This window comes from Coenobita brevimanus, chromosome 6 (assembly GCF_032717465.1).
Source record: "Coenobita brevimanus isolate Jiangsu-jjx chromosome 6, ASM3271746v2, whole genome shotgun sequence".
Lineage (NCBI taxonomy): Eukaryota > Metazoa > Arthropoda > Malacostraca > Decapoda > Coenobitidae > Coenobita > Coenobita brevimanus.
This window is the reverse complement of record NC_136959.1, coordinates 40,602,837-40,628,984: the sequence shown is the minus strand read 5'-3', so window position 1 is coordinate 40,628,984 and position 26,148 is coordinate 40,602,837. Positions and strand designations below refer to the sequence as shown.

The 26,148-nt window shown below is 39.8% G+C and overlaps 1 protein-coding gene across 1 annotated transcript in view; it reads right to left on the bottom strand.

The window, feature by feature from the left end:
• Nucleotides 1–12,684: 12,684 nt before the first annotated feature.
• LOC145401032 (uncharacterized) overlaps nt 12,685–26,148 on the bottom strand; it is a 222,872-nt gene continuing 209,408 nt past the window's right edge. The window contains exon 5 of the mRNA XM_080273410.1: nt 12,685–12,827. Within this exon, the coding sequence (XP_080129536.1) occupies nt 12,685–12,827 (143 nt within the window). The remainder of the gene's footprint in view (nt 12,828–26,148) is intronic.

Genomic DNA, 26,148 nt, shown 5'->3' with positions numbered 1-26,148 from the left:
GCGAGGAAGAAACAAGTTAATTATTGACTAAAGGTGCAACTAATAAATAATATCCAGAACCTACGCTACTGAACATAGACTGCTGGATCCCCCTGAAATATAGTTATCAAAGTATTGATTAATTAATAATAAGTATATTGATGAAAGTATTGATTAGTATATTTATAGAATGGCGGGGAATCGTCCAGGGTGCGAATTGTTCTGAAGGGGAATCGTCCATGTTTTGACGGGGAATTGTTTGACGGCGAATTGTCTCGCAATCAGTATGGACATGGACTGTGTTATGGGCAGCATGGTGGACACAAGTGCAAGTTTTCAATTGTTAATAGAGTATTCGCGGAATTGACTTTTCGCGGGGGTTACAAGAACGTAACTACCGCGAAATATGCGGGATTACTGTATACATGGCGAGTGATGAGAAGGGTGGGTGGTGAACTGAATGAAAGGAAGGCAATGATTGATTAAGTGTGTGTGGATGAAAGGATGCGAAAATGTGGAATGGATGCAAGAGCTTATAGAGGTTGGGGGAGTCGACTTTTTGACCACTACTTGGTGGTGGCCAGAATCAAGGTCCAATTAGGATGGAGAAATAGAAGGGAGGGACAGGAAAAAAGAGTAAGTGTAAGGAGAGTGGAAAGGTTACAAGAGGATGAGAAAAAGGCAAAGTATAAGACAGAAGTGGAGGAACAATTGGGCAAATATGAATTGGAGCAGATGGGGGATGTGGAAGGTGTGTACAGGATATTTACAGAAGAAATATATGCAGCATGTGATGTGGTGCGTGGGATGAAGAGAAGACAGAGGGGTGTGCAAGGAACAGCGTGGTGGAATGAAGAGGTAAGACAGGCAGTGGCACAAAAGAAGAAAGCATACAATGAATGGATGAGAAATAGAGGCATGGAAGAAGTTCAGAGACGGAAGAAAGTGTTATATGTAGAAAGAGAAAGGTGAAAAGATTAGTAAGAGAGAGTAAGAAGAGAGTGGATGAGGAATTCGGAAGGAACTTGAGTGTCGAGGGACTGTATGAAAATGTTCTGGAAAGAGGTGAAAAGAGTAAGACAGGGTGGAAGTGAAGTTACCAAGGGAGTGAAAGATAAAAATGCTAGATTACTAGTGGAGAAGGGAGAAAAAGTGAGCAAATGGAGACAACACTTTAAGGAATTGTTGAACATAGAGGATGGAAGTAATGCGAGTATAAGTGGCTGGGGAATGGCTGGGAGGAGGAGGGAGGTAAGAAGACAGGAAGAAATCAGTAGGATAGAAGTTGTGGAAGCAATGAAGAAAGTTACATTGGAGAAAGGCCCAGGAATTGATGGAGTGTGTGGTGAAATGCTGAAGTATGGGGGAGAGATAGTAGTAGAATGGATGTGGAAAATGTGCAGATTGGCCCGGGAGGAAGGTAGAGTCCCGGAGAATTAGAAGTCAGGTATAATTATTCCCCTATGTAAAGGAAAAGGGGAAAAAGAAGTGTGTGGTAGTCATAGGGGAACCTGTCTTCTTAGTATAATTGGAAAAGTGTATGGTAGGATACTTATTGACAGAGTTAGAGAAAAAACAGAGGAATTAGTTGGAGAAGAACAGGGAGGCTTTAGGAAGGGAAGAGGTTGTGTAGATCAGATATTCATTCTTAGATCTTCAGTGGAAAAGTTTCTAGAGAAGGGAAAGAAGTTGTATGCAGCTTTCATGGATTTGGAGAAAGCATATGACAGAGTGGATAGACAAGGAATGTGGAAAGTATTAAGAATATATGGAGTAGATGGGAAGTTGTTGAATGCTGTGAAGAGTATGTATGATGGTGCTAAGGCTGCAGTGAATGTGGATGGTGAACTGAGTGAATTTTTCTCTTTGAAGGCTGGGTTGAAACAGGGATGTGTCATGTCTCCATGGTTGTTCAATCTGTACATGGATGGGGTAATAAAAGAGGTACAAGGTAGGGTAGAGGATGCTGGAGTGGCCCTGGTGAGAGAGGGTACTGTTTGGAAACTCCCTGTACTGTTGTTTGCAGATGATACTGTGTTGTTGAGTGAAGACGAAGGGGAGCTGCAAGGCTTGGTGGATGAGTCTGGGAGAGTGTGTAAGAAACGGAATCTAAAGGTGAATGTAGGGAAGAGTAAAGTGATGGTCTTTGAGAGAGGTGAAGTCAGTGAATGTACAGCGAGGTTGGATGGTGAGGAATTGGAAAATATGAGTACGTTTAAGTAGTTGGGTAGTGTGATGAGTAAGGATGGAGGTTTGGAGGGTGAAGGGCTTGAAAGGGTACAGCAGGGAAGAAAGGTTGCTGGTTCCTTGAAAGCAGTGATAAGTAGCACGGAAGTGAGCATGGAAGTGAAAAAGTTACTACATGACAGTATTGTGATACCAACTCTAACGTATGGAAGTGAAGCCTGGACTTTGCTGGAAGGACACAAGTCAAGAGTGGGAGCAGTGGAAATGAGTTATTTAAGAGGAGCCTGTGGAGTCACATGGAGAGAGAGGCTGACAAATGAGAATATAAAGGAGCGTTGTGGTGTGGATGTGGATGTGATAGGAAGCGTTCGGAGCAATACACTGAGGTGGTTTGGCCATGTGGAGAGGATGGAGGGTGAAAGACTAATGAGAGAGTGTATGTGGGTGAGGTGGAGGGGGGAAGAGGGAGGGGGAGGCCGAGGATGAGATGGATGGATGGGGTGGAGAGGTATATGAGAGAGGGGGGTGTGAGTTGGGAGCGGGGCAGTGAAATGGCGGGGTACAGGCAACGTGGAGGCGATTTGTTTGTGGCCACCCAGAACGGGATTGAGGCGTCTGGCAACAGATCGATGGATAGATCACTTGATGTAGTGCTGCCTACTTCTTCCTTAGCCTTTATAATTTTTTTTTTTTTTTCTGTGCCTGCCCTCCTCTCTTCCTATTTTTCCCATCTTTCCTGTCACTTTTTATTGCTTTTCTTTCCTTTACAGGTGGCTTTACATTGAGTGATAGGCCAAATGGTTTCCTGTTAGCCAAGAAACCATTTACAGCGCTGGGTGGTAACCATACAACCAAACCATACGTGTTCCCTACGAGTCTAAAAGTTGGTTGGTGAAGGGTTAGTGCCTCACCTCGTAAAACAAATAACTCAAAGCCAAATGCCACCCCTTACAGGATTATGGTGTCTGGCAATAGACAGATAGATAGATAGATAGTTATGGTAGATAGAATGAACAGCTATGCAAGTCTGTTTGCTGACCATGCAATGATCATGAGGATAGCAGAAGTTGAAGAAGACTGTAAAATGCTGCAAGGGGACCTGGATAGGATACATAATTGAGCCAGATGTGGGAAATAAAATTTAACATAAAAAAATGTAAAATATTGGAAATGGGTGAAAGAACCAAGCGACCATCACTGAATTATTTCATGGATAATGAACCAATCACAAAAGCGAGAGGAGAGAAGGACTTGGGAGTGCTGGTCCAGGATAATTTGTCACCTGAAAAACACATTAACAAGATATTGTAGTTAGAGAGACATATAATCTCAAACTAACATTAAGAGTAGCATTTCATTACATGGATGAGGAGATTATGAAAAAAATTAATAGTGGCCATGATCTGCCCCAGGTTGGAACATGCGGCAGTAGTGTGGTCCCCACATAAAATGAAAGATATAAACAAGATCAAGAGAATACAAAGAACAGCAACCATGTTGGTCCCTAGTCTGGCAGATGTCGTACAGGGACAGGCTGGAAAAACTAGACCTGCCTTCCTTAGAAAAAAGAAAGAGAGAGGGGTGACATAACTGCAGTGTTCAGGGCCAGGATGCGATTAGGAAAAATTGACAGAGAAGATCAGTTAGTGTGGGATGGGAGAGTAACAAGAGGACATGGAATGAAACTAAAAAAGCCAAGTTGCTTGAAGGATATCAATAAATAAAGTTTTCCATATAGATGCATAGACCTGTGGAACAGCCTGGACAAAGAGATCATCCAGTCGAAAAACTTAAATGAGTTCAAAGCAAAATTTGACTAATTGTGAAACAGAGACAGGACCCCAAGAGCATAGCTCATTACCTGTATATCACAACTAGGTAAATACTAGGTAAATACACACACACAGACACAAAGAGGCAGGCAAAAACAGTACTGCTCCACCTTCTAAAGGTGGGTGATAAAAATAATGGCAAGACGGATAGATCCTAGAAATAACAAGAGCAGAGGTGATACAGCAGGAAATACAAGATCAGGGTTGAAAACTAGACATAGCTGCAATGTATTCATATGCCTCTGCAAACAGCAACATACAGTAGAGAAGAGAGGAATATGGACATCTGATGACAGAGTTCCTAGGTGGGTTAACAAAACCAATTATAAGAAACAATGGATTGGTGTTGACTGGAGATCTTAATTGCAGGGAGGTAAATTAGGAAGGACTGGAGGCAGGGACAAATGAGGAATCTTGGGAATACAATGTAAAGGACCTGATGGTAGAAAATATGCTAATTCAACATGTCTGGGAAAAAACAAGAATTTGAGGAGGCAATGGACAATCAATGTTGGCTATTGATATTTGAAAAAGATTCCATTGAATTTTTTTTTAATGTGTCCAACTCTGGGCAAAGGCTTCATGGCCTATTTCTTGGGGGTAGTGGCCTATCCCAAGGCCCAGTAGTCCTCCACATGTCACCACTTCTGCGCTAACACCCACCATCCATATTGAATACATGCTAGGGCTGTCTCATACAGGACTAGTGTACTGGTATTATTTAATATCAGATACCAGTGTCCCCTGGGGAAAAGTGACCATCTGATCAGAGGTCTTGATGTGAGATAATAAAGTGAGAGAGGAAACATATACAGGTATACCCCAGTTTAACGATACAACTGGTTAAGTAAAAATCCATAGCTAGGCGGGGTATCGTATATCAGGGTAGATTTAACGTGTAAAATATAGAGATGTGTTTTTGAACCTTGGGTTTTCCCCCCAGCCAAGTCCTTAACCCACCCAAATAAGTCCAAAAACAAGTTTCTAGTTAACCTAAATCCCCAAATAGCTTTAAAACAAGCTAAACTAGTTCGTAACTCACCTAAACCCAAAAATAAATATTGAAAATTGTCAAGTATAAATCTGAAAAAAATAAAACTTAGTAAAAGGTACCCCAAAATGACAATGTTCACCCCACCTATGACTAAAACACATTAACCTCTTTGTACATGATGACGCGTTTGTCGTCATATGGGTGTGGCTGCGACTATACTTGTTAACACTTTTGGCGTCATTAAAGCATAAAAACTTTCGTCAAAGGATAAGTTTTCGGACGATCGGCATCATTTTTGGAGGCGTCATAGCTTCCCTGCTCATTGTCAAAAGTAATGAGTTGGCAACTGTGGGTCCCGATACCAGTAATAGAGTGGACAGGTTATTCAGTACCAAATGAGCTGTGAGTGGGGAAGGTACTGTGCAGCTCTGTTGTTTTAAATTTCCACTCTTACTCCTGTCCCGGCCGTGCAACACATTTCACTATACCAGTAGTGCTTGTGTATAGTGTTTGGGCACTGTTGTGATTAGATTTGGTATTTGGAATAGGATATTTGGTGTTTGTGAAATAATCCTGGTTGTTATCAACTGTTGGCCCAACGAAGATTATGCTACTGTTTCTAATCAACTACAATGCCTCTACCCTGCACCAAATGCGAGTATTCAGCTATAATAATAGTGACAGTGAATCATGTGAATATAGTGTGCATATCTAGTGTACAAAGAATTGGTGAAATACATGCAGCAGCTTAGAGGAAGGCAGGAAACTGCCCTATAGTCATGACACGGCATGGGTGCACCGTAGTTTTTTGCATTTTTCTCGTAAACTATGAGGCCTAGGATCACTGTTGTGCGCTCAAATGAAAGCCAATTAAATTCTGCATAGGATGACAAAATAAAAACATGACAGTGGCACGAAAAGTTTTTCACTACAACATAGCTTCCCGAATAAAAAAATCAGTTGTCTGTTGCAAATGGGTTTTACTTTTTCACTTATTACTTGAACATCATACCTCATATCAAACTGGGGCCTCTGGCAATCGAAAGCTAATAAAATTCTCTTTGCAATGATGGTATTACATGTAGAGACTGAGTAGTAAACATTCGACTTATGATGTTGGGAAGTGAAATGTATGCTCTTGAATGTATATTCACATGGCCCTGACGTATGTATAGTGTGTTTTTTGTGTGTTTTTTTTGCTTATCGTGTAGAACAAACATCGACGAATAGGAATATGTGGGTTTTGGGGCAAAATGAATATGTTTGGGTGGTGAAAATAATTAAGTTTAAAAACAGTTTATAAATCAACCTAAACACAAAATTTAAGTCTAAAATATCTTCAAAATTGGTGAAAAAAAATCTAAACCCATTGTTAAACCAGGGTTTGGCCATCGTTGGGCGGGGTATGGCTGTATTTCTTCCCCATTGCTAAGCCGGGGTATTGCATCTTGAGGTATCGCATAATGGGGTATACCTGTTAACAGGATAAACAAAACTAAAGTAAAGCAGACTCTGACTTCATAAGACATTATTTTACTGATGCGGACTGGAGAAAAATGAAAATGATGGAAAACGTCCATCAGAAAAATAAAATCAAGATGAATACTGGTATAAACGTATATACAGTACAGCAACCACTTGTGTATCCGAACCTACATTGTACAAACCTCGACATTTTCCGAACCACCACACTGAATAATTAACAAAATTAATAAAAATAACAAATACATGGAAGAAAGAAATTTTAATTTCGTGCATGTGGTGAAATTTGTGCGGTGGCCAGTAGGCAGCAGAGCCAATCGAAACAATAACAAACACCTACGCTGCATCGCTGCCCATATTCCTAAAGCTGCGAAAGTCAGGAAAGCCTCTGAGACCTCACCGATTACTGTGAGCATCCGAATGCTATACCACCCTTCCATTAGGCCTCAAACTCCCTCCCAGAACTTCGTAACCTGTTCATCAGAACTCAGAGCCAATAGGCGTTCAAATAAACAACAATCAATACACTCTTCAAGCCAACCACTCCTATAACTTCACCTTCACTACTGTCTACACCATCATGCAGCCAACCATCTGCCTCAACAGCACAATGCCAATGAGACTGAGGAGGCAGGCTTGTATATTGGTGAGTACTGTACTGCACCTATACTGTAAAGATAATGCATGCCTAAAATGCTATAATTATCATTATCCAAATTTTTTACATTATCCCACCCTCCTTTGGCCCAATTCATTTGGATAAGCAAGTGAATACAGGTAACTCGCACGAAACACGATCTCACGGAACGCGCTCGCAATTATACACGGTAAGGGCTGGGACACATATAAGACAAAGTAAGATAAAATACCATTATGAAAACTACAAATTAACGCAGGAGAGGCCTTTGAAAGATCAAATCCTTGAACGTCACCGCAGCGCGTGGTTTGTTTTGATTACGTGACGATCTAGGCGGGAAATTATTCAGTGAGTGAGACATTCCCGAGTACAGTAGCACAGTATTTGTAAGTTAAATATTTACAGTACTGTACTGTTCTGGTAAGTTTATGTGCAACTTAAAGTACTATTAAATAAAGTTAAAGCAAGAAATAAAGTCTTATAACCAGTTTATCTGATAGGCGTCAGAATATTGCCTTTTTTATTTGTTCGTTTTTTCCACAGTACTGTACAGTATTTGTAAGTTAAATATTTACTGTTCTCGTATGTACTGTACTTGTAAGCAATAAAGTTAAATCATTGAATAACGCCTTGTAACCAGGTAACCCGAATTATATGATTACCCATGATCGGCGTTGGAATATTGCCTTTTTTGTTTGTTCGTTAAACTCTTACTGTACTGCTTTTCTACAGTACAAACTGTATTTGTAAGTTAAATATTTACTGTTCTGGTATGTACTTGTAAGCAATTAAAGCATTAAATAAAGCCTTGTAACCAGTTAACCTGATTTATATGATTACCCATGATCGGCGTCAGAATATTGCCTTTTTTGTTTGTTCGTTAAAGACTTATAATAAGAGAAAAATACATTTTTGTCTTGGTATCTTTACCTATTTGCTCAGGTTTGCTGTAATGGTTTGGATCATTTGATGCAATGCAACTTGTAGAAAACTGTGAAAACTTTCGGGAAGTGAACGAATATCTGGGACATGAGACTGACCTTGACTTCACCCTCTCATGTATCATCTGTCAGTTCACCACCTGCTATCGTGATGAGTGGATGTACGATTTTTTCGCTCGTGGCCATGCCTAACCACACATAGTTACACCCATTATCTCGACCCAGACAGAAAATACAGTCTTTTTCCTCCCTTGCAAAACACAAACAACCACCCTGTTTACGAGACAGCAATATATATTGCGAAAATAACAAGGTAAAATGATAAAGATGAACATAAAATGATAAAGATGAACATGTTATGACGGAAGAAGTACGTTTTCCCCGTCTGTAAACGTATTTATTTCTGTATTCGTAATAATTAGACTTATTGTTGGTTCTGAAACTGCATTATGATTCTATTTTTAGCCATTCTCGTGGTGTGGGAGCTGGAAGTTGTGACACAACTTCCTTATTGCTAATCGGACTGACCCTCCACTTTATTCTCCCGTGGCAGAGTCTAGCCTTGGAGGACGTGCAGTTTTCTCATTTAGGACTGAAAATTCAACTCTTTCGCTCCCTTTTCCAAGCATGGGCACAACGATAACATAAAAAATAACTCGAAACTACCATGAACATATATCAAAAAGGTGAAAATGTATTCATAGCATTTTTTTTTTCCAGCCACTCCTAACAGTACTGAAATCATTCGATATCACAGTACTGCATTTCTAAGTTAAATATGTACTGTTCTGGTATGTACTTGTATGTTAAAGCACTGGTACCAGTTAACCTGATTTATAAGATTACCTACGATCGGCGTCGGAATGTTTCCTTGTGTTTACGTACAGTATTTGTGTGTTGAAGTTTTGCTCTGGAGTACTGTATTTGTGAGTTATAACATTAAATAAACCTTCTAACCACTTAAAGTGCTTTCTAGTGATTACCAATGACAGATAACAGCAAAACAACACATTTGGGGGGTCTAGGGAGCAAAATACGGAGTAGTTTAAATATACGCGATTTCGCACCTAACATGGCACCGTAGGAACGAAACCCACGTGTTCCGTGCGAGTTACCTGTACTGTATGATGAGGATATCAGTAGACATATCCCATCATTTGCTATCAAAATGGAAAGGAAAAAGGAATAGATTAATTACAGATGTGGGAGGGTAAAGGAAAAAAGAAATTCATCTATCTATCTATAGCCCGACGCCCTAATCCAGCAAAGGGTGGCCACAGACAAAACGCCTCCAAGTCACTCTGTCACCCACCATTTGACTACCCTCCCCCCAACTCACCCCCCCCTCCCTCATATACCTCTCAACTCCATCCCTCCACCTCATCCTCGGTCTACCCCTCCCTCTCCCTCCCTCCACCTCACCTACATACACCCTCTTAGTCAGTCTTTCATTCTCCATTCTCTCCACATGTCCAAACCACCTCAGCATGAAACAGGTTACAAAGAAGACAGTGAGAAAGCATTGGATTTCATTCATTCGTTTATACAGGCTCTAACATGTTTTCATGCGTCGGCCTTGGTTGCCTAGTGGTGGCTGTCCATGCTGCTCAATCTTTGGCAGCCTATTCAGTCAGTTATCCCTAAGGTCACACTATATGACCCCGTCCCAGGTCTTTTTCAGACCGCCTCTTGCAACCCCTTGTCAAGTTTTTTTTTCTTCTTCTTTTAAGGGACAATGAATGGAGGAAGGAAAAACAAAAGAAATAAAAAAAAAAACAAATCCATGTGCCTAAAAACATCCTCCAATCATAAAATATTTATAAAAACCGGATTTAAATAAAAGTGGATTAAATGTATGCGGTAAGCAACTCCCAGGAAGTGAATTCCAGAGAGTAGTAGTTCTGGGGATAAATGAATTTCGATAAGCAGAGGTTCTGCATTGCAGGGGAGACAGTGTGAGTTCATGGGCACTCCCAGCTGCCTGAGAATTTTGGGGGAATATGTGAAGGGGAGGCACAATTGAAGCAAGTTTGACAGAGCACTTACGATAAAAATATCGGTAAAACAATGCTAAAGAACCAATGTCTATATGTACTGATAATGGAGGAAGGTCCAGCATAATGGCAGGATTATTGATTAATCTAATGGCTTTATTTTTAATTCTGTCCACTTTCTGCAACCAAGTGTCATTCCCCATCACCTCCACAGGCCCAAACCATTTCAATCTACCTCTCATCACAACACAACTACTATCCAGTCCCATCCTTCATCACAACTCTTTAATTGTAAATCTAGCCCCCCCCCAGCCCTTACATTGATGGATGCAATGCACATCCATCTAATCATTGGCATTTCTGTACGTCTGAGCCTACAAATATCCTCTTCATTTACTGCCCAGGTCGCCCTACCATACAGCACGACACTATCAACACACGTCACATTCAAAGATCCCATAGCACGGAGGGAGAGCCCTCTCAATGTCAACAGAGTCAACAGCCAGTGGAATGAATATAAGAAGGCAAGAAATGACTACTGTATTCAAAGGTACGAAGAGAAGAAGAAATGAAATATGAGAAGGATATACAGTAGAACCTCTCTCATTCGGACTATATGGGGGGAAGGGTTGTCCGAATTAGCAGATTGTCCGGACCATCAGGGTAATCTCCAGTTCATACCAAAAACTGGCTACATATGGTATGTTTGTTAATTATTAACACATGTGGCATATGTCAACCCTACGTAACTGCGAAAGATGAAAGGATACTAAAATAACCAAACTAATCATGTACGATAGTTTTGTATTGCATAATTTACAGGTAAGGCCAAGACAAGAAACTAGCCTACATTTTAAATTGTAGTAAGTGACTAAGGCCTGTGTAGGCAAAAAAATAAATTAATTAATTAACTGTAATATTTGGAATAAAAATAAAACTTATGTTGGCAAAAAATACATTGTCATCTTTGGCATATTGATAACACCCATACGGGCAAGAAGCTAATGTCTGATGTACAAGTAAAGCACATTTAAGTGCAAAAAATAACCTACAGTAATCACTAAACACTGCAGAATATTCTGACCCATTTTTGTGTAAGCAAACTCCTCCTTTTAACACCTTTATTCATTGCAGAAGCTACACTTGCATTAAGGGGCATGGTAAGGAGTATTAACTTTTGAAATACAGCATAAAAATATAAATATTTGGTGAACTAGTTGATGGAACGAATGCTAGCGAGTGTTTAAACAGGCGCCCATGTTGCGACCTAGCATGATCCGAGACTAAACGAATGACGATCGCTTTCCGCGCCGATACTGAAAATGACTTTAGAATTACAAAAGTAAAGTTATGGTGTTTGAGAGGAATGAAGTCACAGAGTGTGCAGTGAGGATGGATGGTAAGGATATGGAGAATGTGAGTGCATTCAAGTACTTGGGTAGTGTGATGAGTAAGGATGGAACTTTGGGAGATGAAGTGTGTGAAAGGGTACAGCAGGGAAGGAAGGTTGTTGGTACACTGAAAGCAGTGATGAGAAATAGGGAGGTGAGTATGGAAGTTAAGAAGCCACTGCATGATAGTATTGTGATCCCTACCCTGACGTATGGAAGCGAGGCATGGACCTTGCAAGAGAGGAACAAGTCAAGAGTGAGAGCAGTGGAAATGAGTTACTTGAGAGGAGCATGTGGAGTGACGTGGAGGGACAGGTTGACGAATGAAGAAGTGAAGGAACGCTGTGGGGTGGATGTGGATGTGGTTGAGAAGATTAGGAGATATACACTGAGGTGGTTTGGACATGTGAAGAGAATGGAGAATGAAAGACTGGCTAAGAGGGTGTATGTGGGTGAGGTGGAGGGAGGGAGAGGGAGAGGTAGACCGAGGATGAGGTGGTGGGATGGAGTTGAGAGGTATATGAGGGAGGGGGGGGTGAGCTGGGGGGAGGGTAGTCAAATGGTGAGTGACAGGGCGACTTGGAGGCGTTTTGTCTGCGGCCACCCTTTGCGGGATTAGGGCGTCGGGCTATAGATAAATAGATATTTTTGGAGCTTATTATTTTTAAATTTTGTCCGAATTAACAGAAGCCCGGATCAAAGGGGTCCAGACCAAAGAGGTTCTACTGTAGTGACTAAAATTATGAAGGAAAAAACATTGTTCTAAAATTTGTAAATGTTAAAATGAAAGCTAAGTATACCACACTGTGACTAAATGATACATGATAAAGATAAGGATATGAATAAGATAATGAATAGCAGGCTACATTCAGTACTTGTAAATGAAGGTGAATTTATGGAATCATCAGAATGGAGGGGTCAGCAGTTATTATTATTATTATCTTTTTTAAGCAAGGCCATTTTTGCTCAGCTGGTGGGTTAGGTCCTTTTACAAGGGCGAGCCTCAAGAGGCGGGCTGGGCAACGTTGACCATTCAGTAGGAAGTGGACAGCCACTTTTGCTTAGCTAGTTGGTTAGGTTCTTTTACCAGCCTGCGGCTAGAGAGGCCAGCCAGCCACCCAATCGTATCCACTACTGCATACAGTATACAGTACAGTGCATAAGTTACATTGGTTGCTTAACGTCCTGATCACTTAATGTCCTATTTTTCAGAATATATCATGGACACTAAGCAGTGCATGGCTAAGTCACACCTGGAGTTGTAAATACATAGACACTGCTATACTTACAGCACCTCCTTCTTTTGTAACACCAGTTTCATCTTTCTGTTCCTTATCCTCCTGTTTGCCTCTCACTGCCTTCGGCTTGGATGATTTTTTTCCTGGGGACCCTGTAATACCCAAGACTATAAAAATTATGCATACAGTATTGTTACATACTGCTAACTTCTTAGGAGAAACTTTACATTCTTATTTAGGTTACTGACAAGTGACATTATTTATCTTAGAAGACACTTCTCATACTCAAGAAGGTTTTACTAAAGAATTTTCTGCATTATCCAACATTCATAAATCAGCATCATCATTAACATCATTCATTTTTATCATGGTCACTGCACTTTAACCATTAGGAGACATGAAATTCAGAACACCAAAAATGATAAAATTTATTTGGATTAACATTCTGGCTGAAAATAAAAGAACTCTGTAAGTCATTCTAGCTTATGATGGATAATTTCATTCAAATCAAAGAACATTTATCTACACCACTCTCTTACTGTGTCATTTCTCACTCAGTCATCTCACTCCATATAAAGGATTGTGGAGAATGCAGCTTTGAAGATTTCACAGCACCTCTTCCTTAATTATTAATTTTGTATATATACAAGAGAATATCACAAGGTGTATTAAGCATACTAAATCATTTAAAAAGAGGTGCCACAAAGCCTACAATACCACTCACAATACAGTACTGGCCACAGTCCACTTCACTTACAGCACTTCATTATGTTGCAGTAGTCCCACCCTTTTTGTTCCAAGCACTCATGGTCATGTCTCACACCCACATAGCACTCAGCTTTACTATGCATTTATACATACCCATCCTCCCCTTAAGAGACATTAATTCTTCTTTCATACACTCCTCAATACCCAAAATACTCTTACAGCTTACTTCATATCCCTCAGTTTTAGATGCTGCAATGTACACCCCCCCTCCCAATATCTAACAGCCATATGCTTAAATAAATGGAAAGGCCCTACAATGGTCCCTATTTTATGCACAAAGGAAAGCACAAGTACCGTAAGCCCTCAATTGTTAAGATGGTATGCTAAGAAGGCATTAAGGAAATGGAGGTAGTTGATAGCCCTCCATGACCATTCCTACCTGCTTGAGGAATGGTTGGTATGTTGGAAGTGCTCTCATGGGAGTCGCTGTGACTATTCTTTGTGAAGATGATATCCATCAACAACAAAACATGACAATTTCCCATCATATTTTTAATACACTATATTGGCACTTGTCTGTCTGTATACTTTATAAACTGTTAAAACAATAAACTTTTCAATCAATACTAAGGTTATAAATATGATAGCTAGCACTGGAGTTATAAGAATTAGGTAATCCTTATGGACACATAGGACCACCGCTTAAAAATAAAAATTAAAAAATTTACCTACCTTTGAACTGATTCAGTGACTTTATAAAGGTGTACATAAGTGCCTTTCCAAGCATGAAGAGGATCAATAAAAAAACATGGAACATATTACCGGGTATTTACACATGGGATAGATAGAATAGGTTAGGTTGGGATAAGAGTGGTTAGGACTGCAAAAAACTGGTTAGGTTGGGATAAGTTTGGTTAGGATTGCAAAAAACTGGTTAGGTTTGGTTAGTAACAATAAGCTGGGTTAAGTTACAGAAATCAGGATTAGGTTTGAGTAAAGGGACACTGATAAGGCTAATTTCATTCAAAAATGGCATTTTAAGACGGTGTCTGTCTGTCTTCGTGCACAGGTTAGGATAAGCTTGGTTAGGTTTGGCATTAAACTGGTTAGGTTAACCTAAAATAGGCTGAGTAATGTTAGTTTAAATATGGTTGAGTTGTTACAAAAATTTAGGTCAGGTTTGGATAAAGAGGCACAAATAAGGGGAATTTTGCTCAATAATGGCATTCTAAGATGGTATCCGTCTATCTTCATGCACAGGTTACATTAAGTTTGGTTAGGTTGGCATAAAATTTGTTAAGTAAACCAACAGGTTAGATAAGGTTAGGATAAATAAGGTTGGGTTATTAAAAAAATTTTGGTTAGGTTTGGATAACCAGGCACTGATAAGGGTAATTTCATTCAAAAATGACATTCAAATATGGCATCCATCTGTCTTTGCGAACCATAAGATAGTGTCCACCTGAAAACACACACTGCTTTGCACAATGCTTTTTACCACTTTTAAAATATATAAAAAACACTGAAACTTGAAAATGCACTTGAAAAATTCCATGACAAGCTAAGGTAATGAAAAAACAGAAAACTGCACAGTAAGGTGGTCTTCTGTTTCCTTATGGATTATCCAGATTTATGAATAGGATGCTGCTGGTAAATATTTTAAAAAGGTATTAAATATATATATATATATATATATATATAGCCTCCAGTGACTGTGATTAACCCTTAGACTTACCAATGACGACCTGGGTCGTCATGCATTTGTCAACCTCTGACGTCAGTATGATTACTTTGCCTGTCATCCAATGTAAGCTCTAAAGAAATATTTAGGGAGTCGTCATTTTTGTTGATGACAGGTAAAAGTGGGTGGAGCTAAGCCTGCCACAGCTGGTGAGTGCGTGCCCACTTGGTTTGCTTGGCTCAGTGTGGTGTGGGGTTCCTCACAGGTAGGATGTACACCTCTTGACTTCCCGCCAAACACTTATGCTCCTTTTTCTCACGTATATATGTGGTGTTATTAAGAAAATACAACAAATGATGCATTATTGGAAAGAAAATTTATTCTGCTACGTATTGAAGCAAAAAGTATTATTACTTCTTGAATTGTTTTCTTGGGGTGAATATTTTTTTAAAGGACAGCGTAACTCTTTAGCATGTTAGCTAAATTCTACTCACTTTTTTTGCATTTTATTTTGTATATATTGTCTTTTTGAACAATGTACGACAGAGCAAAAGTCTTCATCTTCAAAATGAGACCAAAGTGGTCTTTCTATGATGAATAGTAACTTTCCTATGAGCATTAGAAGTAAAATATCTCTACGCGACTGTTCTGAAAGCTCTCGAGCAAGAGTTAAGCGCCACAGCCAGAATTTACGCTCATCCCTTTAAAGGATAGGGTTAAAATGCTAGAATGATCTGATCCTGTCATGACAATTCATGGTTTTAATTTCCTTGTTATACAAATTTACATATTATTATCCATTCCTTGCCTAATGTCCAATATTCAGTTAAATCACATGGCTAATGTATAAAAGTGGTTAATACATCTCAATCTGAAGATCTCACCTTACTATTAACTATTTTTTTTTTTTATGCATTGAAGAAGGAACCAAAGGCCAGCAGCCTGAAAACTGTTCTCTCCAAGGAAAAACAAAAACAAGTGGTGCCAGGCACGGCAAACCTCGCCCGACAGCAGTGATTTTATTTCCAACCGTTTTCAAGTTGTAGCCCTCCAAAAATCTGTGATATTGTATTTGACCTGCCAAGGTCACTCAAGGTCAAAGGTCATGGTGCCAAATGAGAACCCATATGAGACTTTCTATACAGTATCTTCATAATAGTAAATATGTTTATCTTCAACCACTTTCAAGTTATAGCCCCCTGAATATCTGTGACCTTGAGTCTGACCTTACAAGGTCAATTAACATCAAAGGTCATGGTACCGATTTAAAAAATCCATATGGGACTTCCTATATGCTGATAATAGTAAATACTGTACCTCTCTATCCTCAACCAGTTTTGAGTTGTAGCCCCCTGAATAACTGTGACCTTGAGTTTGACCTTTCAAGAGCAGTCCAGACTGCCTGACCATTTCAGCTATGTTCACCACAATAAGATAAATAAAAGACATTTTTATCAGTGTACAGTACAGTACTATTATATATATTATATCATTTGATTAATGTAGTGAGGTTATAACACAGTACAGTACCGCAATGGTAGTCAAAACAGTTTAAAAACCATTCATGCAATCCGGACTAATGTCTGTTCTATTGAAAAAAGTCCGGATTAGCAGGGGGAAGTCCGGATGTCACTTTCATCGGAATTTCGCATTTTTCGGAATGGTTTGGGCCTCAATTAGTCCGTTATGGTGAGGTCTTACTGTACCTTACGCACTACCAACAATGCATACATTACCATACAATTTAGGCCTATCCATAACTCTCTCTCTCTCCGAGAAAGGAGAGAGGGAATGAGAATAAGAGAGAGGAGAGAGACCGATGATGTTTTGCCTTATGTCATCATTCGAAGGGATGCTCTTTGTACCATTCCTCTATTTATTCTCTCTCTCTCTCTCCCTCTCTCTCTCAGAAAAATGCCCTTTATCTCTCTCTCTCTCTCTCTCTCTCTCGTGTGAGTGTGTGTGTGTGTGTGTGTGTGTGTGTGTGTGTGTGTGTGTGTGTGTGTGTGTGTGTGTATTTACCTATCTGTAGTATACAGGAATTGAGCAATGCTCGTGTTGTCCTGTCTCCATATCCAAATTTATCTAGTCTACTTTTACACACATGAATGTTTTTCTCCTGCACCACCTTTTCGTCTAAGTTGTTCCAACTATTTATGTATTTACCTAATACTTTGTACCTAATTGTGATATACACGAAATGTGCTACGCTTGTGGGTTCCCGTCGCTGTTTCTCAGTAAGTCAAATTTAACTTTAAACTCGTTTAAGTTTTTAGACTGGACGATCTCTCTGTCCAGGCTATTCCATAAGTCTATACTTCTGTAAGGAAAGCTATATTTTTTTATATCCTTCAAGCAGCTTGACTTCTTCAATTACATTCCGTGTCCTCTTGTTGCTCTCTTATCCCATAAAAACAGATCTTCTTTATCAATTTTATCTACTCCACCATGGTCCTGAACACTGCAATACATGTCTCCTCTCTTTCTCCTTTCCTCTAAGGAAGGCAAATCCAGCTTTTCCAGCCTCTCTCTGTATGACAGATCTGCCAGACTGGGGACCATCTTGGCTGCTGTTCTTTGTATTCTCTCAATCTTGTTTACATCTTTCTTTTTGTGTGGGGACCACACTACTGCCGCAAATTTTAACCTGGGGCGGATCATGTCCACTATCAATTTTTTCATCATCTCATCCATATAATGAAATGCTACTCTTATGTTAGACAAGAGTTTATACGTCTCTCTAACTACTGTATCTTGTTAATGTGTTTTTCAGGTGACAAACTATCTTGGACCAGAACTCCCAAATCTTTCTCTTCTCTCAGTTTTGTGATTAATTCATTACCCAACAAATAATTCAGTGATGGCCTCCTGGTACTTTAACCCATTTCCAATATTTTACATTTCTTTACATTAAATTTCATTTCCCACGTCTGGCTCCAATCATGTATCCTATCCAGATCCTCCTGCAGTATTTTACAATCCTCCTCAACCTCCACCTTCCTCAAGATCTTTACATCATAAGCAAACAGACTTGCATAACTGTTCACTCCATCTACCACATCGTTTACGTAAATCAGGAACATTACTGGCGCCAACACCGAGCCTTGAGGGACTCCACTTGTTACTTCCCTCCATCCAGACATCCTATCCTTTAATACTGTCCTCATTTGTCTGTCTCTCAAAAAGTCTCTCATCCATTCCAGGAGTTTCCTCTTCAGTCCTCCTATATATTCTAGTTTCCACATTAGTCTCTTATGAGGTACCTTGTCAAAGGCCTTCTCTAAGTCTAAGTACACACAATTCACCCAACCATCTCTCTCCTGTACCACGTCAATTGCTCTTGAGTAAAAGTTCAACAAGTTGGAAACACATGACCTTCCACTTCTGAATCCAAACTGACAATCAGCCAAAATATTCATCTCTTCTAGATATTTTATCCAACTGTCTTTCAGGATTCTCTCACACAATTTTGCGACCATGCTGGTTAGAGACACTAGTCTATAATTTAGGGGTTCTTCCCTGTTTCCTCCCTTATAAATTGGTACCACATTTGCCCTCTTCCATTCTTGTGGCACTTTCCCCTCTTCCAGAGAACACACGATTAAACTGTGAATGTTATCCGCCAGTTGTTCTCTGCATTCCTTCAGTACCCAATTCCATCAGGTCCTGGGGCTTTCCTTTCATCTTGAGTTTCCAGTAATTTATTCACTTCCTGTACTTCCACTTTTATATCTGTTATCACCGGTACATTTCTAATCACTCTCTCCCTTTCCAAAAACTCTTTTTCATTACTGAAAACCGATTGGAAACATTTGTCCATTATTTCAGCTTGCATTGCTGCATCTTTATAGACCTCTCGTTTTACTTTCAGTTTGGTGATTCCTTCCTTTTGTTTCAATTTGCCATTAACAAATCTATAAAACAGTTTGGGCTCGTCCTTGCATTCTTGTGTATTCATTTCTAGTTCTTTTATATTCTTCCATTGTTCTGTTGTTACCTCTCTTTCTCCAGTTGTTCCACGCCTTATCTCTCTCTTTTTTTGCTATCATACACCTTCTATTAAACCACTCCTTTTTCCTGTTTTCTTTCCCTCTTATTCTTGGTACAAATTTTACCACACCCAAATTATAGAGGTCTTGAAAGATATCCCACTTCCTCTGTATCTCTCTTGTTTCTCTGAACTTTCTTCAATCTGCATTTTCAAAAAATTTTCTCAATCCTGTAAAATATGCTTTCCCAAAGTTGTATCTTCCCTGTCTATGAAGCTCGTCTCTTGGCTCGACATTCCCTATTATCATCTGGAACTCAATGACCACATGATCACTTTTTCCTATGGGACAGAAATATTTCAATGATTCTATTACATCGGGTTCTTTGGTAAACAGTAAATCTAACCTTGCTGGTGTGTCCTCACCTCAAAACCGTGTCTCTTCTTTGACCCATTGCGTCATCATATTATTCATTATTATATTAAATAATATAGTGCCCCACGAATCCTCGCTGCCTCCTGAGTCCCATTCCTCCCAGTTCACCTCTTTACAATTAAAGTCACCCACCAAAATTATATTGTTGCTTTTCTCATTTATTTTTTGTAAATAAATAGCCATATCTGACAACATCTGGTATTCGTCATCATTCCATGCTCTCGTCTTAGGGGGAACATACACTACCCCCGTGTCTCTCTTGCCATTCTCTCCAGTTTCTAATTTCATGTATATCACTTCAGACCTGCCTTCTCCCATTTCCACGGTATCTACATTTATGTTGTTCTTCACTGCTTTCATCACTCCTCCTCCCATTTTTTCTTTTCCGTCTCTTCTCCACAGTTTGTATTTACCATCTCCCAAATGAACATCAATATCTTCTCTTAATCTGGTCTCTACAAAGCACATGACATCAGGTTCATGTTCTCTCAAGAAATTGTTAATTTCAAGCCTTGCCGATATAAACCATCGACATTAGTATATACCACCTTCAAATTATTTTTGATGTTTTTCATACCCTCTTCGCAACTTCCCTCCACTGGTACCACTTCCTCAATTTCTGATCTTTCATAGCCATCCTCCTTAGTTTCCTTGACTTCTATTTCCTTACATACCACTTCCTTACTTTCATATCCATCATTCTCCAAAAAAAAAGTATTACATTCTTCCTCTGTCCTCTTATCAATTTTTTCCTTTACTTGTTCCTTCAATGATTTTAAAACTTCTCTTTCTTCTTCATTCAAGTCTTTTCTTATTATAATATTTTCCATCCCTGCCTCTTTGCTTAGTTTCCAGGTCACTTTAAGTATATCATTTACTACACTTTCTGATGACAATTTGACTCTCATTGGTCTTGTTTCCCCTTTCTTATATGGCCCTATCCTCCTTACTTCCTCAATTTCTTTTACCCACTTGTCTCCTTCGGGATCAATCTTGCCTAATATTCCTCTCACCAGGTTTGTGTCTCTCTCGAGTCTCATGGATCTAACCTTTTCTTCCTCCTCTCTGTTTCCAAATATTACCACACATCTGCTCCTTTCTACAGTTTCTCTCACTATTTTCTCTTTTTTCTTCAGTATTTTCACTACAATTTCTTCCATTTTTTTCTTGTTCATTTCCCTTTCTTCCTGGATGATTTCTCTTAAGCTGACCACTTATTTCTATTCTTCTTCTACGTGTGCCCACTTTGCCTTATGCTCTTCTAATTCACTACTCACCTTCTCCATTTAATAGTACTCTCTTCTAGTTTTCTCCTCAATTCGAGATTTTCACACTTCCAATTTCTGATCTCATTCGCCGTCTCATTGGACTGGATCAGACTCTGTATAGTAATCTCCGTATTTTCAGACATGTCCTTTAACACTAGATTCTCCACTTTCTTTTCAAGTTCACTAATCCTCATAATCAATGTTTTAACCAGACCCATGACATTAGTATTTTTATCAAATCCTGGAAATTCGAGTCCCTCAATGTTTACATTTTTGGCCATGTTTGAGGTTGGTTACAGTACCAACAACAGCTGTTACATTCATGTATATTCTTGCCAATAAATCTTTACATTCTTGGTAGTCTATATTAACTTACAGTATTTTAAACTTAATACAAGACCATAGGAAACAGGACAAACATAATTCCTGAAAACTACTTAAGTTTGCAGCGTTGGCTGGGCCTGGGAGCAGTCAAGAGATGTCCGTTCGCTGTGGCTGTTCGCTAGTGTGTGTGTGTGTGTGTGTGTGTGTGTGTGTGTGTGTGTGTGTGTGTGTGTGTGTGTGTGTGTGTGTGTGTGTGTGTGTGTGTGTGCAGATTCTCTGTCTCTGTCTCTGTCTCTCTCTCTCTCTACTGTGTGTGTGTGTGTGTGTGTGTGTGTATGTGCAGATCCTCTAGTGCCTGGTGCAGGGTTGGCGGTGTCACAGGAGGAAAATTAGTGCGCGCTCCATGGTGTCCGTGTGAGCGTATTCTGAGCATTTATGGGGCACCGCATGGGTGGTATCGAGAGTTGCTATCTGCCCCTATTTCCCATACAAATTTCAGCCACCTACTCCTCGTAGTGCAGTATTTGTATACCTTTGAAAATCGTGCTCATTTGAGGCCTATCGCTTTCGACTCTGGTAAGTCCCAAATGAGGCCTGTTGTTCTCAATGGGTTAATGGGACAAAATGCCTTTGACTCCATCTTGTTGAGAAGAGCTGTGTGTGGTGAACCTTCCCACACGTGAAAGCTGTACTCTACACAGGGGAGAACAAAACCAATGCATAAAACCAGACAAAATGCCTTTGACTCCATATTGTTGAGACGAGCTCTATGTGGTGAACCCCCCCACACGTGAAAGCTGTACTCTACACAGGGGCGAATAAAACCAGTGTATAAAATCAACAACTGTGCAGGCGTAAAGAAGACACGGAGTTGGTTTAGCACACCTAAATTCCTGGACGCACACTTTACAAGAGATGTAATATGATCTTTCCAAGATAAATTCTCAAAGAATAAAACCCCAAGCATGTTTAAATATGATGCAGGACTGAGTTGGACATTGTTAAAAATTACAGGATACTCCAGCAGATGATTCTGTCGGAATGATAGACATAAGAACTGACTTTATGATACTTTAAAAACAAGAGTGCTCTTACCCCAATCAGAGACATGAGCCAAGTCAGACAATAGGTGTGCGTGTCACCAGACATCACCTCTAGCGCAGGGTAGGGCCCGAGCTTGCCCTTGACCTATTACTCCATGAGGTACAGCCAGTGGGTTTTAATAACAAAAAATTTATTTGCACTGTATACTTGCATTGCATATTTAGCATGTTAAAATATTTTTACATAAATTAGTTGCATTATTCTATGATGTCTGCAGGTACAGGTCTACTTCATTACAAATACAGTAATTAAACATAAAGTCTGCGAAAGCCATTGCATGCTTCCCACTAAAGGTTTTGGAACAACCCCTACAAGCTGAGAGAATTCTTTCCCTAATTAAATTTTTGGCATAAAGATTTTATATAGGGCCCCTAGGAAAGGCCCTACATTAGCTTTAAGCATATGACTGTAAAACACTCTACTTTCTCCTACTCCTTCCCAGTTAGATTTACTCTCAAATCATAGTGCTCTATCTCTATAACATCTTATCACCTTGCTTTCCTAATGTTTGGTCCTAACTCTTTCTGTATGATTTTTTGGTTCAATAATTCTTGCTTCCAAAGATGATTTGATGCAGCTTAATATATCTCTCACAGAAGGATTTATTGGAGACTGTTCACTGCTGCTTCACTGCAAGAGGTGTTTCTTTACTGAATAAAACCGTACAGTAATTATATCAACAAAATGAAGGCATCCTCAAGCTAAAAGGATTAACTTCCTTCTCTCATCAACCTGTTAAACTTAAGCACAAACTGCTCAGTCTTACCATCTGAGTATACAACCACAGCTGTGTCATATGCATGTAACACCTATTATTTTCTAGTCTCTCCCTCTCCCTGCATTGCTTAACTCAATCAATCCAGTTATGTGATCTTTTACCTTATTTTTGCTACCTTCAAATTATTTTACCTCTGGGAGACAAAATCAGGTTGTGAAAGGGTCAAGGCAGACTGTCTTTTCACAAAGTCACCACAAATGGCATTTCAAAGGCTCAAATGGCAAGAATAAAACAGAAAACACATCACTGGACTGAAGAGAATAAATTTGCCCATCTCCCTCTACCCACAGAGATACACGTATACCCTGATATATGATCCCTCTAGATGTGATACCCCGGCTTGGCGATGGGGGTAGAAATACCACCATACCCCGCATAACAATGACCAAACTTTGGTTTAACAATGAGTTTAGATTGCTTTTTAACTGATCTTGATGATATCTTGTAGTGCTGCCAACTTCCTTAGCTTTTATCATTCTTTTTCTGTGCCTGCTCTCCTCTCTTCCTATTTCTCCTGTCTTTCCTGTCACTTCTTATGCCTTTTCTTTCCTTTACAGGTGGCTTTACATTGAGTGACAAGCCAAATGGTTTCCTGTAAGCCAAGAAACCATTTACAATGCTGGGTGGTAACCATATAACCAAACCATACGTGCTCCCTACGTGTCAACAAGTGGGTTGGTGAAGGGTTGGTGCCCCTCCCTGTAAAACAACTACTCAGTGTCAAATGGCCACCCTTTATGGGATTATGGTGTCTGGCAATAGATAGATAGATAGATAGATAGATGATATCTTAGACTTTAATTTTTGCATTTAGGTTGATTTACAAACTGTTTCTAGACATATTAATGTGTTTTAGTCATAGGTGGGGTGGACTCTGTCATTTTGGGGTACAGTTTACAAAGTTTTATTTTTTCCAGACTTATATTTGATGATTCTCAGATTTTATTTGTTGCTTTTGAGTTATTAATGGGTTTTAGGCTTAGGTTAGCTTCTTCCAAGAATATCTATCTATCTATTGCCAGACACCTTAATCCCACAAGGGTTGGCCACAAACAAATGGCCTCCATATCACCCTGTCCCCCACCATTTCACTGCCCTGCTCCCACCTCACACCTCCCTCTCTCATGTACCTCTCCACTCATCCCTCCAACTCATCCTTGGCCTCCCCCTCCCTCTCCCCCTCTCCATCTCAATCACATACACTCTCCTCATCAGTCCCTCACTCTCCATCCTCTCTATATGGTCAAACCACCTCAGTGTGTTTCTCCTAACACTTCCTATCACATCCACATCCACACCACAATGCTCCTTCACTTCCTCATTTGTCAGTCTGTCTCTCCATGTGACTCCACAGGCTCTTCTCAAATAACTCATTTCCACTGCTCTCACTCTTGACTTGCCTCTTCAACAAGGTCCAAGCTTCACTTCCATACATTAGAGTTGGTATCACAATACTGTCATACAGTAACTTTTCACTTCCAAGCTCACTTCCCTGTTTCCTATCACTGCTTTCAAGGAACCAGCAACCTTTCTTCCTTGCTGTACCCTTTCAAGCACTTCAACTCCTAAACTTCCATCCTTACTCATCGCACTACTCAAGTACTTAACTGCACTCACATTTTCCATTTCCTCCTCATCCAACCTCACTGTACAGTACATTCAGTGACTTCATTTCTCTTGATGACCATAACTTTACTTTTCCCTACAATCACCTTTAGATTCCATTTCTTACACATACTCCCAAACTCATCCACCAAGCCTTGCAGCTCCCCTTCGTCTTCACTTAACACAGCATCATCCGCAAACAAGAGTATAGGGTGTTTCCAAGCACTGCCCTCTCTCATTAGGGCTGCTCCAACATCCACTGCCCTATCTTGTATCTGTTTTATAACCCCAATACCCATCCATATACAGACTGAACAACCATGGAGACATGACACATCCCTGTTTCAATCCAACCTTCAAAGAGAAAAATTCACTCTGTTCACCATCTACATGCACTGCAGCCTTAGCACCCTCATACATACTCTTCACAGCATTCAACAACTTTCCATTTTCTCCATATATTCTTAATACTTTCCACAATCCTTGTCTATCCACCCTGACACATGCATTCTCCAAATCCATGAAGGCTGCAGGCAACTTCTTTCCCTTCACTAGAAACTCTTCCACTAAAGACCTAGGAATGAATATCTGATCTACACAACCTCTTCCCTTCCTAAAACCTCCCTGTTCTTCTCCAACTAATTCCTCTGCTATTTCCCTAACTCTATCAATAAGTATCCTACCATATACTTTTCCTATTACACTAAAATGACAAATGCCCCTACGATTACCATACACTTCTTTTTCTTCTTTTCCTCTCTACAGGGGAATAATTATACCTGACTTCCAATCCTTCAGGACTCTACCTTCATTCCAGGCCAATCGCACATCTTCCACGTCCATTCTATTACTATCTCTCCCCCATGCTTTAGCATTTCACCACACACTCCATCAATTCCTGGGGCTTTCCTCATTTTTACTTTCTTCATTGCTTCCACAACTTCCATCCTACTGATTTCTTCCTCTTTTCTCACATCCCTGCTTCTCCCAGCCATTCCCCTGCCACTTATACTCGCATTACTTCCATTCTTTATATTCAACAATTCCTTAAAGTTTTCTCTCCACCTGCTCAGTTTTCCTCCCTTTCCTTTTTTTTTTTTTTTTTTTTTTTTAATAACAGAACGGAGGAAGGAAAAACAAATGGAGAAAAAAAAATAATCCATACACCAGATTACTGGTGTCCTCTGTTCATAAAATATCTGTAACAGTTAGACTTGAAGAGTTGTAGGTTGAAATTTGGAGGAAAACAACTCAGGGGAAGCGAGTTCCAGAGAGATGCAGTTCGGGGAATGAAAGAATTCTGATAGGCAGAAGTTCTGCAATATGGTTGAGTGACATTCCAATCATGAGCGCTACCAGATGCCCGTGTAGCACGAGGGAAGGCATGGAGAGGTGGCACCATGGACGCAACTTCGTCTGAGCATTTGCCAAAAAAATATCTGTAAAATAATGCAAGGGAGGCAACATTCCTTCTTACTTGCATGGGAGGTAGTTTATATGTAATGGCAGGGTTGTTAATGATTCTAACAGCTTTATTCTGAATTTTGTCTAGTTGCCTTAATGCAACCTCTCCACAACCAT